The 20,934-nt window shown below is 29.5% G+C and overlaps 1 protein-coding gene across 2 annotated transcripts in view; it reads right to left on the bottom strand.

The window, feature by feature from the left end:
- LOC114946211 (uncharacterized) overlaps positions 1-20,934 on the bottom strand; it is a 43,366-nt gene that overhangs the window by 16,815 nt on the left and 5,617 nt on the right. The window contains exons 2-4 of one of the 2 annotated variants that reach the window (XM_029322651.2): positions 5,366-5,464; positions 5,042-5,155; positions 344-531 (exon numbers count right to left, since the gene is read on the bottom strand). In XM_029322651.2, coding sequence (XP_029178484.1) covers positions 344-531; positions 5,042-5,093 — 240 coding nt within the window. In that variant the 5' untranslated portion in view covers positions 5,094-5,155; positions 5,366-5,464. The remainder of the gene's footprint in view (positions 1-343; positions 532-5,041; positions 5,156-5,365; positions 5,465-20,934) is intronic. The other variant, XM_029322652.2, reaches the window with a different exon arrangement.

The following is a 20,934-nucleotide window of genomic DNA, read 5'->3' as shown; positions in this document are numbered from 1 at the left end:
AAAAAAGGTAACTTAAAAGTAACTTAATTATTAAAAAAAGGTAACTTAAAAGTAACTTAAATATAATTCAAATTGCCAGACGCGCATTTAAATGAAAACAACTTCATTCTCGCGTGCTCATCCATTAATATCATCCTGATATCTAGCTACAAACATGTCCATGTCTGATACACTAGCAGAGGCTCTGTATATCTGTATATATCTCAGGTCATATTATGCTAATCTGACAATGCAACGCGCACTTCGACCGACTGTTTGTGTATATACAGACATTCCGCATACTGACCATTCATGCGGAATAAGAGGGAGAGACAGATCAGCGAGCACGCAAAAGCGCACTTACCTGAAGAGGATTTGGGTCGACGATGCTGCAGCTTTGTCTGTGCTGTTGCTGAAATTTCGGCTGATACGGCTCGAGCATGCGGATTTTGCCCCATCGATTAAAGAATAGAGCGATCGCAGCCACCCACAGAACCAGGACGAGGATGACAATTAGGGCCTCCTCGGCACGCACCACTACCGCACCTGTTCCTGTGCATATGTACGTGCAATATCCCGATTAAATGTCACTTTTTGTCATTATCTACGCTGGAAAGAATTATTGACATCGAATAAATATTTATTTCAATAATCCTTTGACATAATCGAGATTTCTTACAACATGTAAATATGTTTTCACGTCAAATTAATATTAACATCTTAATGAAGTTTCAAATAAACGTGTTTTAGGTTTATTTTTTAAATCAATTTATTTATCAAATTAAAATTATTTTTAATTTATTTTAGAATTTAATTATTTCATTAACTCGCAATTTACAATAATTTTAATTAAAATTATTTTTAACTCATTTTAGAATTACTTTTTCAAATCGGTTATTTATCAAATCAACTATTTATCAAATTAATGATATTTAATTTATTTTAGAATTAATTTTTAAATCAGTTATTTATTAAATTAATTTATTTATCAAATTAAAATTCTTTATAATTTATTTTAGAATTCAATTATTTTATCAACTCAATTAAATTTACTTTTTATCATTACCTACACAGGAAAAAATTATTGAAACAAATATTTTGTCTGTTTTGAAAACGATTTCTTACATCATGTAAATATTTCTTTCATATCAAATCAATATTCTTAGTTTCAAATAAATGATGTAAAAAAGAGTATTAAAATATATATTTATTTGAATTTCGATAAATTTTTAGTATAAAATAATTGATAGATCTTTACAAAAAGTGACATAAAAACCGCCTTTTTTATTTAAAAAAAAATGTGAATTAATTAAGATAGAAAAGGTGTCAAAAATATTACAACGTCTAGTTTTCAAAATATTATTCAGAATATTAAAATTCTAGTTAAGTTGCCTAATTTGTAAATAGTATTTCTTCGAATAAAATGAAACATTTTTGTAATGTTTTATTTTATTTTTATTAGAGATGAATAATTTTCTTGAATACTCATCATTACGCAAACGACGTACATCATTACGCAAATGATCTAAATTATTGTGATACAAAAATCAACAATAGCGACAATATAATAAATTTTATCAAAAAATTTGATTTTATCAGTAAACAGAAGTGGCATAAAAAATGCTAATTTCTACCTACAATTGCCTTCAATAAATTTTAATCATAAAATAATCACCTTAATAAAAGTTGAATCAAATAATAAACTTTATTGATCCAAAAAATGATTCATGATAACACGACAAAAGTATATACATATATTTATATTTATAATGATGCAGCAAAAAATTAATCTGATATTTTTTTTATATTTCTGCTTAAAAGGACGATTATCTGGACGTTGCGTTCTTCGCATTAAAAAAAAAATATTAGTAAGTAGTATTAAAGCAAGTGTAGGCAAACATTTACGATAAAACGTCGACTTTAAAGTCAAGCCGATAATCGCGATATAACGTGACCTAATTTTTCATATGCTGTCCCATGATCTACGAGCCAACTGCACGAACGTGCCAGAGACCGACTGTATATAGAGGTATCGGAGAAAATAAACCCAAGAAATATGTATCGCGCGCGCAGGAGCGCCGGCACACAATTCGATGCTCGGTCATATGTGAAGCTTTGTTGGCGACCCTTCAATGCCGTCTAACGATTTCACAGTACGCTCGAGCACGGCAAACGATCGAACTGATAAATTGATATTCGTCCTCCCTATCCGGGATCGAGCCTTTCGAAGCGAGAAAGAGCTCGCGGGTGCGACATCATGTAGAGAATCGGAACCAAGGGAGGATGACAGATTCCATTATGCAACGCTTGGAATAATACTCGTTCTTGATGGAAACCGTGGAGTATACACAGCTTTTTTTCTCAAGGCGACATTCTCTATACATAATTTATGCGCTACTTGAAATCTCTCCTCTCGTCTCTCGAGCGGAACAAGATTCTTCATACACCTTACACTTTGCATAAAAAATTTGAAACTTGATTAAGGTAACTTTGAAAACATTACATGTTACATTACATTATGTTAAAATGCTTTGATACTCTTGCTGTTCAGCACTTTACAATATTATAGCGTCCAGGGATGGACATGCTTTCCATGTGAATATATAAAATGCGAAATGCTTCTTAGAAACCCATTAAATAGGAAATAAAAATTAGTTATTCTTAAAATGTTTTTTTTTTAATAAAAATTACTTTTTCAAATATTATTTATACGTGTATATTTAAATTTTTATTTTTTATTATTTACTTCTTACAATTATTATTTATATTGAGTATTTTTTTATTGAATTTTTATAAACTTTTTATAAATTTTCTTTAACTTGATTAAGGTAACTTTGAAAACATTACATGTTACATTATGCAAAAATTTTCTGATACTCTCTCTGTTTACTTTTCAATATTATAGCATCCAGGGATACGCAAGCTTTCCATTTAAATATATAAAATGCAAAATGCTTCTTAGACACCCATTTAAAATAGGAAATAAAAGTTAGCCATTTTTTAAATGGGTTTTTTAAATAAAAATTATTTTTTCAAATATTATTTATACATATGTATATATTTAAATTCTTATTTTTTATTATTTACTTTTTACAATTATTATTTATATTGAATATTTCTTTATTAAATTTTTATAAACTTTTTATAAATTTTCTTTATAATCTTTCTTTATAAACATTCTTTACACTCTTTGAGCTTTATAAACTCTATATAAACTTTGTACATTTTTAATATAAATAAAAAATTATATAAATGTATTTACATGTAGAATTATAAAAAAATATTATTGATTAATTATTGTTTACAGATATTTACTTAATGACTTCTTTAATAACTTGTTGATTGTTATACATACATATATTATTGATATCTCAATTAATGTTTAGTTTGTAAAGAAAGTGCATTTGAAATAAAAAATGAGTAATAAAAGCCGTTTAAATGTATAAATGTAAAATAATATTTTAAATTCAAAATACAAAATTGGCATTTTGCATTTTATATATGCATCTATTTCAAATAACGCACATCTCTGATTGCATCGATAACATATCGAGAAAACGAAACATTTTTACTTTTTCACATTCTTAAAGATTGATTGTGCAATCGATCTTCCATCAGCAACACGTTTTCTCTGGAATATCCACTCATAAATACATTCGTTGATTACTTTAATATAAATGTGATGAAACTGCATGGACTTAACAATTCGATGCTTATAGCAGAAATTGAGAAATGTGTTCGTTTCGTAATAATAAATTATTTGTCACACATATAACACATATGTTTGCGCTTTGAACCGCATTAAACTCTGGTATTTGCGTAAGCGCAAAGTTTTCGCGGGATTTTGACGGGATATGTGAAATCAACCGTATTCTGAATAACATTTCCGCTGATTGATGAAGGTGAAATTGAATCGACACGTCAAGTGAAAACTGGAAGAGTAAACACAGTTATCCCACGGGTCATTTCTTCTCGTTTATCACGATGATATGAAGGCGGGAGAGAATCATCAAAAGACGCGTCAAAAATTCACGATGAAAAAAGACGAAAAAATGAATCTGTTCTCGCGGGAACCTTGAAAATTGAAACATCGTATATGCGCGATCAATGTTTCAGAGAACTCATCAAACTTTTGGTCATTTTTTTCTCCCCAGTCGTGTTTCTCCTTGTTCAAGGATACTTTTTGTTCAAGAAAATCGTGATGCCCGCAAGGATAATCCAAACTTCATCTATATTTGAAGAACGATCGTATATAACAAATATTTTAGTTTTCTCATTTCATATAAATGGAATAATTCTATTTATGAAGCATAAAATCAGGTCTCTCGGTTGCACAGTAGAAAAATTGTTTTCTTGTTAAAAACGGTCCTCATTAAAAATTTGGCGTTAAATATTTAACACATTCATGTGTTAATTTAACATATTGCTGTTGTGTTACTTGAATTTAAATGTTAAATTATTAAACTGAAAAAAGATGTATAAAAATAATATAATGTGCGTCTATTTTCAATTTTACACAATAAATATGTTTTGTTTTATATTAGTGACAAGATTTGGCTGTTAAAATTTGCAGAATAAAATGTCGATTTTTTCATTTTATAATATAAGTGAGGATAATAATATCTAAAATTAACATATTTTAGTTTTCATTAAAACTATGTCAATTTTACACAAAATTTATTTTGTGTAAAACATTAACACAGTATTTGTATCTCCATTTAACATATCCATATCGTGTTAGATTAACACAAAAATTTCTGTGGATCGTTTGGGACATATGATATCTGTTAATTTGAACACAAATTTTTCAATTGCAAGTAAAAAGAAATGAAAAAGAACAAAAATAAAAAATGTGGAACTTTATAAACCAGGTCTCTGCAGTTAATTTTCATTACGTTTTTTAAGAAAGAAGAGTTGAAGGCAAAAACGCCTCGGTATCTCTTGCTTAACAAGATTGGATGGAGAACATCATGAAACACGATAAGGTCAGAAATAAACAAGGGTTGCCAGTCTCTTCTTCTGTCTTGTGTTATACGAAAGGGATAATATTAAACTCTCTCACCGTCGGGAAAGGTTGAATTGAGTTCGATGGCAGCTTCCAATTCCGATGACATGGATCCGACGACGACAGCGTCCGGTGCCTCCCTGAGCTCCACCTCGATCTTTGTCACGTTATCTGTTAAGCGAAAGTATATGGAGAAATTTCACGGGTCTCGTTAACCATCCGCCAGCCGTCAGAATTAAATGCCAATACATTATGTAGCGGTAATTGGAATTTTTTAATTAAATTTTTATATTTTAATTAAGTTTTTACATATCGCGCGCTTTTATCGTTAACCTCCTCATATATTATACATATATAGACACGCAAAAGATAGATACTTACCGCTTCCATTAAGGTCGTGACGTTTGCTCGGTGTAACATGCCCATGTCGTCTTGGTCGATCGCTTCCCTCCACAATGAGATACTCTTTGCCGTAACAATCTATAATCCGATAAAACGAACGTTGAATAAAAATTGTTAATTAAATATAAATGACGCTATATAATTAAAGTCGCATTATAAATTCATTTTTCAAAACGCGCGAAGTTTGATCTTAATCAAATACTTGAGAAAGAAAGAATAATTTTACTTTAACGCAATTCAGCTGTCTCGCCGAAAGAAAAATTTCGATTCCGCAAAGCTGAAGATAATGCAATGACAGATATTCTCAGAGAAGCAGACGCATCTATTACCTAGACAGGCGAATTTACTGTGAAAAATGTCGCGTTGCGTTTTCGCGAGACACAAAAATGAGAAACAGCGATTCATGCATCTCGCTCGAAATGTAAAAAAGAAAGAGTTACTGATGCTGAAAAAATATGCTTCTCTCTCTCTCATGTATTATTCAAAAATCCATGAGTTATATACACATATATAGATACAGGGTGTGATTAAACTTTTGTATTTTATTTCCAATGACGAATATTCCTGGCCAATTTGGAGATGATTTTTTCTCAGCGAAAATGTCAAGTCATTTTTTGCAAAAGTTCCCGCAATTTTTTATATTTTATATATTTATTCTTTGTAAGTCTTAAATTAAAATTCTATTAAAGTAAATTTTTTATCTAAAATTAACTATGTTAATTATTTTACCTCCAGGAAGTTTAGTTCGTTTTTCTTTTTAAATTATTTATTTATTAATTCGAAAATTATTCATACATTGAGAAAAACTATTAAATTAATAAATATTTATTTTAATACTGTCTTATAAATTATTTATTTGAAACAAATAAATATTTATCTGTCTTGAAAAAAATTTTCTTATATCACAAATATTTTTTCATATTAAATCAATATTATTAATTTCAAATATAAATGATTTACAAGGCAATATTGAAATAAATATTTATTCGAATTCAAATAAATTCAGATACATTTTTTTCAGTGATTTTTTTGTTCATTGAAAAAACTCATCTCCAATTTAGCCGAAAAATCTGTTATTGGAAAGGATCTTGAAAATAATTTTTAAAAGAATTTTCTAATATCAAATAAATATTTTTAATTTCAAATAAATGATTTACAATACAAGAATTCAATACATTATTTTAGTGATTTTTTTGTTCACCGGGAAAATTCGTCTCCAAATTAGCCGGAGAATCTGTTATTGTAAAAGAAGTTTAGTTACACCCTGTATATGTATATCTGTCAAATATACCTCTCCAGTTCGCGGTTCCATTGAGGAGTGAACTGTGACATTCGTTTGCACTTTCGCCGATTGCATATGCAGTTACATCGCATTCTAGTTCAACGCGGATGCGTTAAATCTCCCGAAACCGTGTTTTCCCGATAAAGCGACTTCGAAATCCGCTTAAGCTCCGCGTGACATAAATCACGCATTACCGCACGCTTATTAGACCCGAATAACGCGCGATTAAAGGGCGCTATTCATCATCGTTTCTATCCCATAAACTCTCTCGTCATTCTCCTGGAAATCATCCTGAAAATTACGCGGAAATATATTTTTCAAACACGTTAATAATGAAAGAAACGGACGTATCGACCGCGGCTGCATCTGCCTGAATAATAAAGACAACTAATATATAATCATACGTGGGGTATAAATTTATTAACGCGATGGCACGCGAGAGGAAGACATTTCGTACGATCTATACATATCCCTGAAGAATGCTTAAACGGCGTCGTAAAGAGCCCTTAAGGGGATGCTGCCGTTATTCTGTTTTACCGACTTTAAGTTAGGTTAGGTTCACTTTTTATTGAATATACAGATTGAAAAATTCCCCACAATGAAAGTACTGATGGCATGAAATTCTTTCATGTCATCTCTATTAGGAGCGCCATACTTTGTGCATAAATAAACTGCAGAACTTTTGTATTAAATAAGTATTGTTATGAGCTGATGCAAGAGATCGATAAAAAACTAATTCTTTAATCTTTCTTGTTTTTTTATACGAAATTACAGCGCTCTCGTTTATTATTATCAATACTTTAATTGTGGAGAAGAATTTTTTAATCTGTATAGCCAATAAAAAGAAAAGTTCTTGAACTCAAAGTCGGTAAAACAATTATGGTCAGCATCCCCTTAAGAGTTCGCGTACCGCGAATGTCTAAATAAATTTCAGTGGAAAGAGTCAACGCTCGGGTCCGACTTCTCGACTTTTGCGATAAGCAGCCACTTGCCGGGGAAAAAAAAAATCTTGGACGAATCTCGAGGGGTATCTCGTATTTCAGAGTGGAGAGACTCGTTTACCGCTAAAAGCTCGGATAGACAGTGGATGAGGGGTGAGAAAGTTGTACCGATGACACGAAAGGGCGGGGGAGTAATTACATCTGGGAGATTCTCCTCTCTCTCATCTTCTCGCAGGATTTCACGCTTTATTCTCCCATCGGGCGAAGGTGACAACGGAAGACGAGATAATCGCGACGCTTAAGCGAAGCGCGAGATTTAATGGAGCCGCAAAGTAGCGGCGTGTTTTTTGTTACTTGTTGTCTTCTTTAAAGAAAAAGAAAAATTACGACCTTGAAATAATATAGTTACGCGAGTGATAAAAAACTTGAGAGATCAACATGCGTATTAATTATAATTATCTTTTGGCTTTTTTACATATATGAGCGTAATATTATTATACTTTTATTCTTGTCCCGTGTTATTTCTAGGCTGCGATTATGATATAATTTTGATTGCGCCTACTCGAATGTTTGATTGAAAATAATCTGCTAGATAAATTTATTACGTGCTAAAACTAGCTCAATTTCATTATGTAAAATCGATTAGTATATAAGTAGATTAGATAATAGATAATAAAGCAAGAGGAAAAGAAAGCGAGGTCGGCTTTCAAGTACACATACTTGTAGTGCTTCAAAGCCAAATTGTCTTCCTTGTCTATCAATGATCGATAAAATAAGCAATCATACTATATTTCTCCGCATAAAGTGGTAGCAGTCTTTTCCGCTACATTTTTCTTAAAAATTTTTAATATATATATATATATAATTTAATAATGTTATAATAATATAATTTAATAATGTTATTTAATAAAATTATTTAATTAATATTATCATTTAATAATAATACAAATAATAATCCTTAAAGTTCGTCAGTAACAATTAATAAAAATCTTTCCTCAATGGTAAAAGTCGACAAACTGGCAATCATTTATTATAAATAATTAGTTGAACTACAACGTTTTGGCTGTCATTGCAGCCCTTTTCAAGTCGATCAAACGTAAATGCATAATAAATTAGTACAGTAAATCAAGTTCACTGCATACCACCCACAATATTTACAATTGTTTTAATGAACAATGTAGAATTGACGGTAGTAAGCATGGAATAAATAGATGTTAACAGCTAGCAAGAATCTTAGTCACTCTAGTGCTTCTTGATTTACTGTACTAATTTATTATGTATTTACGTTTGATCTACTTGAAAAGAGCTGCAATGACAGCCGAAACGTTGTAGTTTAACTAATTATTTATAATAAATGATTCCCAGTTTGGTCGACTTTTACCATTGAGGAAAGATTTTTTTAATAATAATATTATTTAATAAGGTAAATACACGTATACGTATTATTATATATTTATTTGCTTTTATTTTATTTCATAAAATAATTAAGTTTATTTTAATAAAATAAAAATATATATACATATTTATATATATTTTTATACATTTACCTAATTATATTTTTATCTTATTAAATGTATATATAATATTCAAATTTTATATATATATTTATATATATATATATATATATATATATATCTAATTAAAAATCTTTTATTATTAAAATGTTTGTAAAATGTAATATGTATTGCAAAATTCGATCGGCGTCTATTTTAATATTATTATTATTATTTCAGAAGATAACATATTTATAAGTAAATCCTGTTGTCTCTCGATATTCTCATTCCATTATTATATGCAGCTCAAGCGCAGAGAAAACTGCAAATTGGGATGCTTCCAGGTAGATTCCAGCCGCGGAACGTGCATAAAACTTATTGTTAGAAATGTAGAAATCCTATATAGAACAAAGAGCTTCTAGATAGATGCTTTTTGAAGATATTGTTCCATTTTATGTAATTTTTCATATAAAAAATAAGAAATAAAATAAATTTTCTTCAACAACGTTGAAGATGCAGATTCTTTTCCATAAGATTTAGATCTTAAAGAATGATAGGCGAGTAATCTAAAGATTACTGACATATTCTTGCGTGCCTTTGGTTCATAACATCTACCATAAAAAGGAACGGAAATATTTTATGGAACAGATCTCTCTCTATCTCTGACAGTCATTTATTCACCTTATCTTTTAGAATAGAAATCACACGTATAATAACGCAAAAAGTAGCGACACTATTAGCAGAAAAAAATTCTGACATTTTTGTGCAGGAAAATTTGTTGACCTACATTATACTCAGATTTTCTTTCTCCTTTGATGAGTATTATTCCACATTTATACTGACAGTTTCTCAATACTTCACCACGAAGAGAATCTTGAAAAATTACCACTTTACCTCAGGCGTTTTCCACTTCTGGCTTATCACGAAGGACACTATAAAGTAAAGAATGTGTGTCCATGATCGCCAGAGCTAAAAGATCGACTGCAAGTCTTATTTTATTGGAGGTAGTGTAATGGAGAGTTACACGCAATAAAGTATCGTAAAATCAACATTACATTGCTTTGTTCCTTAATCAAGAGAGCTCGGTTTCTTTTCACGAAACTGCAAGAAATACTCTTTTATTTCACGGGAAGGACATATAGTCATCGGACTCGTTGAACAATGGAGCTTAAGAGAAGAATTATGTGACTTCCTAGTACAACGCTATTATCTATTCTCTTTCATTCTCAATGGCAAGATCCGCTAAGCTGGACATTAAAGAAGAAACGATAAGGAGATTATTGCTTTAAGTCCAATCTAATTAGACGACACTACAAAAAAATATTATATATTTTTCAATTATTTTTCTATACATTAATATATATTTTTTTCGAATGCTTCCTAAGAAGAAATGCATCTCTTTATTTTATTAAAAAATTTAATTTTCTTGAATTATTTAATATATTTAATATTATTTAAAATTAATAATAACATTTTTAATTTCTTTCGACATTTTATAATTTTACATTTTTATAATCTCAATTATTGTGCGTCATACGAATTAATTAAAGCCGTGTTATCGAAGCGCCGACCCTCATTGTGCATACAGTGCAATAATTTCCTTTATCCAGTGAAATGCAGCGCTTTGAGCTTTAATGCAAGAATTTATGAGAATGAACCGGAGGAAAATTTAAACTCGCGCGACTAACTTGACAAGCAAGTGTAGACATATAACAAATATCGAAGTCTAATGGGGTGCGGCGTATATTCCAGGGTTATCACAAAGTTTGCCGCCACAGCGTGCTCCGGTCACAGACACGATGGGTGTGTCTTGTGGTAAAGTACAAACATTGCCGCATCTCTTGGGAAACGGGCAGCTGACCGGCAACTTTCATATAATAAGTATTATACGGGCAGAGAGGATGCAATTTTCAAACAAACATGATCGCGAATCAATCAAACGCGAATGAAGAAATTAATATGCGATGGCCTAATTAATTTGTTTGAATTTGCCTTTCAATCCATTGGATTAATCCATTAGAGCCTATCCATCATAATTTAATTTTTTTAATATTATATACGTATATAATATTTAATTCATATAATAATATTTAAAAAATTGAAATTAATTAATTAATTAATTCGAATGACACAATAATTGAGACTGTAAAATTGTAAAATTATAAAATATCGAAAGAAATTAAATATGTTTAATTTTTAATAATATTTAATGATTCGTGACCAGCCAATTTATTTGAAAATTTATTATAAATTGTATATTTAATTATTATATTTTATAATATTAATATTGATATATAATTGTTTTTATTACTTGGTTTTTCTGTTATATTATCGCTTAAAATCTGAGCGTATTAATAAATTTGACTACACATTTGTTAAAGTCTAAATTATTTTTTTAAAAGTCTGTATCTTATTCTTAATAAGAAATAATGATTGTTATTTTTAATTTGTATAAAATCACATTTTACATTTATGTATAAATATTCTCAACATATAAGCTCCTAGAGTTTTATTCAAAATAACATTTTCGATCATGTTTGTAGAGTGAAAGTAGTATCGCGTCGCTTCACTTCGAGCTCCAATATTTAATTACTCAACATGACGTCTAAAATAAAACTGAAAGATTTTTGATCCATTTTCTAAAGATGAAATTGTGTCTCGATTGTATCTCAATTACACTTTTAGCGTTTTTATATCTGCATACTTTCTCTATATCTCTATAGTAATATTTTTTATTATAAATAAAAGCCGAATAAGAGATGACAGATGTCGATTTCTCATATTACTGTAAATTGAATGACAATTATTTCAATAAAAAGTCACATTAAAAGAGAATTAATTAATTTATAAATTCTTTTCAAAGCTGTGCAGTTTCAGAATTTCCGTGAATAAAATGAAATTACTCTGTGTTGTCCATTGATATAGTACGATATTAAAATTGTTATTTCAAGCATGAGACGAAGCGCGCAGCATAATATGATTTATGCCAGACTCATTTGCCCTTTTGTGATAATAATTTGCTAAATAACAGTCGCTGTGTAGTTTAAAGAAGATCGCAACTGCAGATTATAAAAAAAGAGTAAAAAAATTAAGAGAAAACAAGAGAGAAAAAGTTTGCAAAAATACATATAGTGTATTGTTTGCAAAATATAAAAGAGCTTCGAAAGAGTATTACCGTAAGATTGCTTTCTCTCGAATCTCCGTCATTATATAAAAGTTTCCGCGAACGCGTTTCAAATTATTCCCAACAAATAAAGATCTCTTCTAGGACTCTGTTCTCCTATAATAACAAATCCAACGATAGTTTCATGTAATGTAACGTGTGTGTGACAACGATGATGAGAAATCTAACCTATTGGATCCGTGCGGCCTCATTCTTTGAAAACAATACCCGGGATGGAATATATCTACTCTCAAAAAACAATGGATATCATTCTGTAGCCTTGATTCTGATGTTGCCAAAGGAAAAAAAACACATCGCCTTATCTCCGCCCTATCGGAATCTTCCGGCTTTATTTTGGGTCACATCAAGTAACTAATTATTGAAATTCGAAGAGAAACGACGAGATCTATTTTCACCCTCGACGTTCTCCAAAATGTCAATTTCAACAAATCTCTCTAATGGAGTTGTATATCGAGAAAACCTTCGCGCATTATTAATAGTGTAATAATATTTATTTATAAATTGTTTTTTGTATTATACCTAATTTTATTGTTTATGCAGGTGATAACTGACGTCATTAAACGTAAAAATTATATTATTTGACGTCAAAATAGTTCAAGCCTTCTATCTACGATTTTTATCTCCGTACATTTCTCGGAAAATGTGGGAACGTTATATCAGATGCAAACCATTTTATATAAATGCTAATAATAATAATTTCCCAGGTAGCAAACTGACGTCATTTTGACATCAAATAATGTCACTTTGATGTTTAATGGGAAATTACTATTATTATTATTATTATTTATATAAGATTGTTTGCATGTAATATACACTGTAAAAAACATGTAATATATTACATAATATGTAATACATTACATATTTTTATGTAATATGTTACATATTTTTTATAGTGTAATATATTACATAAAATATGTAATATATTACATAAAATATGCAATAATTACATAAAAAATACATATATTTTACAGTGTAATATATTACATAAAATATGTAATAATTACATAAAAATTTATAAAATTACATAAAAAATATGTGTAAAATCACTCAATAAATTATAAAAATGTATAAAGCTTTTCATTATTTATCGTGTACTTTTACATTTATTATTTATGTCATTTTAAATACTTTTTATGTATAATGTTACATATTTTTTTTACAGTGTAACGTTCCTACATTTTCTGAGAAATCGTAGATAGAAAGCGCCTTGAACTATTCCGCACTTACGTTACTTTTATATCCAACGGGTTGGTTTACAAATAGAACGGAAAGAGATAGCGAGTGGTGCTGGAGTGAAGCTAGCGTTCCTCTTTTCAATTTCAGAAAGAACGTAGCGCGCAGAAAACGGGTTGCCCGCAAGCAACTTCGAGAAAGGAATTGTGAGAAACAAGCAAAATCCGGATATAAAACGAGACGAGAGCGACGGTTACATATAATTTTTTCTTTATTATCCTATAGGTCAATTCCGAGAATCCGCAAAAATAAAGGCAAGAGATCGCCAGATCTTCGATAAAAGTGCACCTCTTTGCCACTCGATACCATATTTTTCGTAACACACTTTCGTGCCAGAACGATATTCCATCTCGAATCGTTCGATTTATCGTGAGAAAAAAAGATATTTACGTTGCAGAAGAAATAAACTGTTACAAGTTCTCTATTTGATATACATATGTTTTTAATTGTATTTTAAATGTAATTAAAAATTTGCATAAAAAATTAATATATTATCGTAAAAATATCATAGTTAAGGCTCTTTAATAAGGAATAAAAAATAAGGAAAACTACAACTAAAAAAAAGTTTAAAAGTAGATATATTGAATCTCCACAATGTATATAAAATTTCTCAATCTTTTTTATGTAAATGGCTATTAAAGTTACATCATTTTGATAGAAAGGTTAATATTCACATCAAAACCCTGTCCCCGTTTTTTATTTTACCGACGATATTTTATATTTTTTTGCTATCGTTCTTTATGTGAGGTTTCATCAATCGCGAAACATTTCGCAGACTTCTGTCGTCCTTCAATAGCAGAGATATGAATCCCTCGTTTTTGCGAACCTTACCTGATATCTAATATTCTGTTTATGCGATACTTATACGAACCAATTAAATCGACTTCTCGTTAAATGCTAATGAAAATTCCGGGAAGACTTAATAAGCCTGCTTTAACGAGTGATCTCCAAAATCTTCTCTTAAGAAAGATCGAAGCTGCAAGAAAACTGCGAAGCCACCTTGGATGCTAATATCTTTCGATCGCCCATCGTATTAGCTTTCCCGCATAAAATTAATTCGCGCGTCACGGGACATAATCAATTAATCGAGCTCGAGTTTTTAATGATCAAGAGGAAAATGCGTCGTGCGAATTTTTGCTCTATACACAAAATTATATGTATCGTAAAGATTTTTTTTATACACACAGATCGATCTTTACGACTCCTATAAATATAACAATAAAAGCGTCGGTGCAGGTCCATTGAAAACGCGTATTGCAAAATAAAACGCTATACGACTACGATAAATGTGCAATATAAGAGGCGATTAATGGCGATACTCGACGTCGGCGGGAAAAAGCGCAAAAAAAATCAGGAGTACCGTCAGAGGGAGAGTTGCCCTGCGTTTAAGGCAAGCGGGATTTTTTCCTTTTTCCTTCTTTTTTTACCGAAGGCAGACAAGCGAAGAAAGTCACGGTAGACAATAATTGATGGAAACCGATTACGCTTGAGGGTATTCCGAATTTTTTCTCCTCCTCTTTTCTCGGTGGTAGACAGAACGGAATGTTAGATCAGATTCTTCTTCTAATGACAGGAGAAGGAAACGCCAACAGTCTTAATAGTCGCAATTAATAAATTGAGATTTACTAAATTGGGCTGAAAATTAATTAATAAGACTGTTTCTTGGTACATTGTTTGTAATTAAATCGTTCTGATTAAGTCTCTAGGTTTATTAGTCCAATAAAATTAGACTTTGATTACTTACAAATTAGGAGCAAGCTGAATTTTTGTGAAGACTTTTATTTCGATGTTCTAATGAAATCCTAAAAAGTACCCTTAATTTCAGTCAGGGCGTTTTCTTTTATGGGAGGTAAAAGGCAATAAATTTTAGTTATTTTGCCATTATCTCGAAAACTATCAATTTCGAGAAAAATAGTTATTTGATTTCTTACAAATTAGGACTTTGATTTCTTACAAATTAGGAGCAAGCTGAATTTTTGTGGAGACTTTTATTTTGATGTTCTAATAAAATCCTAAAAAGTACCCTTAATTTCAGTCAGGGCGTTTTCTTTTATGGGAGGTAAAAGACGATAAATTTTAATTTTTTGCCATTATCTCGAAAACTATCAATTTCGAGAAAAATAGTTATTATCAAAATTGTAGCTCATAAAATTCTCTACAAAATATACTTTTTTTCGTACAACTAGATATATATAGTCACATATAATACTATAGTAATGTGTACATTTTCTTTCAGATTTAATTCGCTCTATATCTTCGAAACGGTTAATTCCACGAAAAAAAGTCTAATAACCTTTTTGTAGGGAATTTTATGAGCTACAATTTTGATAATAACTATTTTTCTTGAAAAATTGATAGTTTTCAAGATAATGGCAAAAAACTAAAATTTACCCTCTTTTACCCACCATAAAAAACGCTCTGGCTGAAATTAAGGGCACTTTTCAGGATTTCATTAGAACATCGAAATAAAGGTCTTCACAAAAATTCAGCTTGCTCCTAATTTTTATGAAATTTTGCCCTTTTCAAGTCTAATTTTATTGGACTAATAGAATATTCAGGAATGTCAGGAGGAAAATCGAGATTTACTAAATTAGGCTGAAAATTAATAAGACTGTTTCGGTACATTTTTTTTTTTAATTAAATCGTTCTGATCGAGTTTTTAGGAATATACAGAGTCTTCAGGAATGTCGGGAGGAAAATCGATGTCGCGAAATCTACTGTCGATGAGAAATTTATGAGATCTCGCAGGTTAATCCATGCCCGGAGATAACGAAGATGAAGATAACTTAAGTTCGACCAAGGAAGATATATATATATATATATATATATATATATTATAGAAGATATATACATGCATATATATATATCTAACACTGAACTGAATCTCTCTCATAATTACATTGAATTTGATTTTGCATTACAGCGCGCGATTTCGCGCTCAAAATCAAGCGCTTGTAATTAGCGACAATTGCACAAGCAATTTATTGCAAGGAAATGAATCAAGGCATTAATTAAAGCGTGAATCGGGGAATTGCGATTTACAGCGAAATGAAATTTTAAGTCCAATTTTGCACGGTATATCGGTAAAGAGGTTTGAATTAACATAAAATATGTACTTAATATATTTGCATTAATAATCGCGAGCGAAAATTTGTTTCTCAAGCTTGCCCTTATACTAAACAAAAGCATGTTATACAGATACGAAACACGTAAAATTAAGCAATATTGATTGCACGATGTGTCTTACAATATACTTGGCTGAGCGACGAGGGTTAATAATAGCTTCTTCGGAAACGAGAGAAAAGGTTGTAAGGTTGAAGAACGGATAAAATTAAAACGATAAAAAGTACCTACTGCAAAACAACCCCTTGAAACCCCCGTTAGATTCTTTGATGATGAATTTAAGTAGCGGCGAGCAACGTAAATCCTCCGTCCGACGACCCTCTATGTCTCCCTTTTTTCCGTTTCTTATCATTAGAGCAGCTGGCTGCTCTGAAAACTTCGTTTTATCAAAACAAAGTTTCATCCTATCCATTTGCGTGAAACTGCGTCACAGTTTTTCCTTCACGCAAATCTCTTTTCGCGGGAAAAAATCGAATATATTCCCCTGTTTACACTACAGGATGACTTGGTGACTTGAATAAATAAAATCGACAATGCAATTTTTGAGAAAATTTACGGAGGGAAAAAAATTAATTGCAGGAGAAAGAGTAAAAAAATTATGACACTAATATAATAAATTAAAAATTTATATCCAAGTTATCCGTGCTATTTTTTCTTTCCTTTAAAAAGAAGTTGAAATTACATATACGACTTTGAGGAAAGTGTATATCTTTAAATTCTTATTAATTTTTAATGTGAGATTCCGCGATGCTGATTGACTTTAATCAGCTGATTTCTGTCAAAGAAGAAATATTATAATAAAGCGTTAATTTGCTAATTTAAAATAATATGTTATAAAAATTAAAATTATAATACATTTTAAATAACAATGTTTTAATACATTACTGCCATTATTGGAGAACAATGAAGACGTGATGACTTGAATATAAAATCGACAATGCAATTTTTGAGAAAATTTACGGAGGGAAAAAAATTAATTGCAAGAGAAAGAGTGAAAAAATTATGACACTAATATAATAAATTAAAAATTTATATCCAAGTTATGCGTGCTATTTTTTCTTTCCTTTAAAAAGAAGTTGAAATTACATATACGACTTTGAGGAAAGTATATATCTTTAAATTCTTATTAATTTTTAATGTGAGATTCCGCGATGCTGATTGACTTTAATCAGCTGATTTCTGTCAAAGAAGAAATATTATAATAAAGCGTTAATTTGCTAATTTAAAATAATATGTTATAAAAATTAAAATTATAATACATTTTAAATAACAATGTTTTAATACATTACTGCCATTATTGGAGAACAATGAAGACGTGGTGACTTGAATATAAAATCGACAATGCAATTTTTGAGAAAATTTACGGAGGGAAAAAAATTAATTGCAAGAAAAAGAGTGAAAAAATTATAACGCTAATATAATAAATTAAAAATTTATATCCAAGTTATGCGTGCTATTTTTTCTTTCCTTTAAAAAGAAGTTGGAATTACATATACGACTTTGAGAAAAGTATATATCTTTAAATTCTTATTAATTTTTAATGTGAGATTCTGCGAAGCTGATTGACTTTAATCAGCTGATTTCTGTCAAAGAAGAAATATTAATAAATCGTTAATTTGCTAATTTAAAATAATATGTTATAAAAATTAAAATTATAATACAATATAAAATTAATATTATAATTATAATAAATTTTAAATAATATGTTATAATATATTACTGCCATTATTGGGGAACAATGAAGACGTGGTGACTTGAATATAAAATCGACAATGCAATTTTTGAGAAAATTTACGGAGGGAAAAATATTAATTGCAAGAGAAAGAGTGAAAAAATTATTACACTAATATAATAAATTAAAATTTTATATCTAATTGTAAGTCATCCGTGCTATTTTTTCTTTCCTTGCTGCTATTATTGAGGAACAACGAAGACTAAAGTATTTACGTTCATTTAATTTTAAGTCTGAAACTTTGAGACGGTAATATTGTCGTGAAACGTTGTCGGGTTGGACCGATGTAGTTATTCTCCGGGATACTAACAAACTTGTTACGAGAAAATGCACTTTTAGTGGCCTCCACTTTACTCGGCGCCTCTCGCTCTTTTCCTCCCTTTTTGCTTTAAAACCCAGCCATTAACGAATCTGAAGCGATGCGAAACATGCGGTTTCTTTTGCATTTCCGCGAAAACAGATCTCGGTCTTTCACGAGAGATTCTCGACAAACGTCCGAATTCAAAGAGCAAATAAATACTTTAATGCTCGTTAGATCTATCGGTCCGGAGAGAAAAATGTTTTCGGGAAGCGAGAAAATTTAAGTCGCGAAAAATTGCAATTTTATTAGCAAAATTACACTAAAAAAAATTTATTAAATTCGAATAAATATTTATTTCAGTACTGCCTAATAAATCATTTCTTTGAAACGTATAATATTGATTTGATGTGAAAATATTTATTTGATATAAAATCCTTTTCAAAACAAATAAATGATTTATTAGACAATATTGAAATAAATATTTATTAATTTAATAATTTTTTCAGTGCACTCTCTCTCGTAGAATCTTGACAAAAAGCAAGATGTAGTGTTGTGCTTAAATGATATTTAAATAAGATAAAGGTAATTTTGTTTTAAATATATCTATAGATAAAAGATAAAATTATATGACGATTCATCTAGATAACATCTAGATAATATTATTTTTATATAAAAAAAAATGTAAATTACAAAAGGAATATAAAAATATATTTATACCTTTATTTATAAGTTTTTATTGTTTACTGCTTAAGTTCTATTAATTAATTATTTTTATGTGCTATGATTCTAAATCAAATTATCTGAATTATTCTAAATAATTTCGTGAAAATTATATTTTTTAAATTTAAGATACAGATATAGTAACACATATTTTTATTATCTATATAAAGATATAAGATGACGCTAAAATTGTATCTGGATAATCATCTATATAATTTTATTTAAATAACACTAAAGACTGCTGGCAAGATGTAATACAATAGAAATATCTTTCATTTTTATCCACTTTGAAAGAAGGGAAAGGGGATAATGTGCACTCGTGTCTTTTCATTTAAAAGCCCCACCGTCGCGGGAGAAATTCGAGAATAAGTGAGATTAATGTCCCCAGTTTTGCGCAACCGATTAAATTATTTTCTAGCGATGCAATTTGCTAATAAAATTTCAAAAACTCCGAATAAGATGAATTTCTCAAACGTGCAAATATGAAGTGTATAAGATAATTCGATCGCGCTGCACCATCACGTGTAAATAATCGGTCGCGACATTTATTATTTCCGAGGCAATCGATGTCCGATCAATCGCAATTGAAAGAAGGAGAGACGTAATAAATCGGATCTGACAATTCAAATCGACATATTTTTCGACGACTTGTCGCGACGCGGGTAATAAAAAAATATATCCGTGTTTGACGATCAACTGAAACGTGCGAAAAAATGTATTAATCCCTCAAATCCCTCAATTTTCAATGCTGCGAGATAAAGTAAATAATATCTCTTTTATACTCTCCGCCTATTCTTACCCTTCTTCTACTATAATTAAATGTGTTGTTTATTTGCGGCGAACACTGAAAAAAATCCATATACTTTTACATGGAAATTACTTGTTCAGAACTGGAAAAGTTACTTATCACTATAATTTTCCATTTATTTTAAAGTAAAAATATATATTAATGTAAAAATATTATACATGTGAGATATAGATAAAATTACTATTGTTATGCAAAAATCATACGTAATTTTAAATTTTTACTTTGGCAGAACTTTATTTTATAAGTATTTATCCATTTTATTTATAACATTATTTTATAACATATTTATACAAAGTGTCTCATAAGAAATTTGCTGAAACTAATCAGCTTTTCCATTTATTTTAAAGTAAAAATATATATTAATGTAAAAATATTATACATGTGAGATATAGATAAAATTATTATTGTTATGCAAAAATCATACGTAATTTTAAATTTTTACTTTAGCAAAATTTTATTTTATAAGTATTTATCCATTTTATTTTTAACATTATTTTATAACATATTTATACAGAGTGTCTCATAGAAAATTTCTGAAACTAATCAGCTGTCATTTTTTAATGCATGCAGTTATTGAAAAAACAAAAATTGTGTTGGACAGAGGAAAGTCTGCAGTTTTTAATGGATATAAATAAAATATTTGTATAATAGTTTATTTTATTGATAAAAATAATGAAAAAAGTGTAATTCTACGTTCAGTGGAATATTTTTAATATATTTCATATTACAAA

Source organism: Nylanderia fulva, unplaced genomic scaffold (genome assembly GCF_048542155.1).
Source record: "Nylanderia fulva isolate GAGA-0341 unplaced genomic scaffold, ASM4854215v1 Scaffold44, whole genome shotgun sequence".
Classification (NCBI taxonomy): domain Eukaryota; kingdom Metazoa; phylum Arthropoda; class Insecta; order Hymenoptera; family Formicidae; genus Nylanderia; species Nylanderia fulva.
The sequence above is the reverse complement of the archived record's forward strand: the minus strand, read 5'-3'. Positions and strand labels throughout refer to the sequence as shown.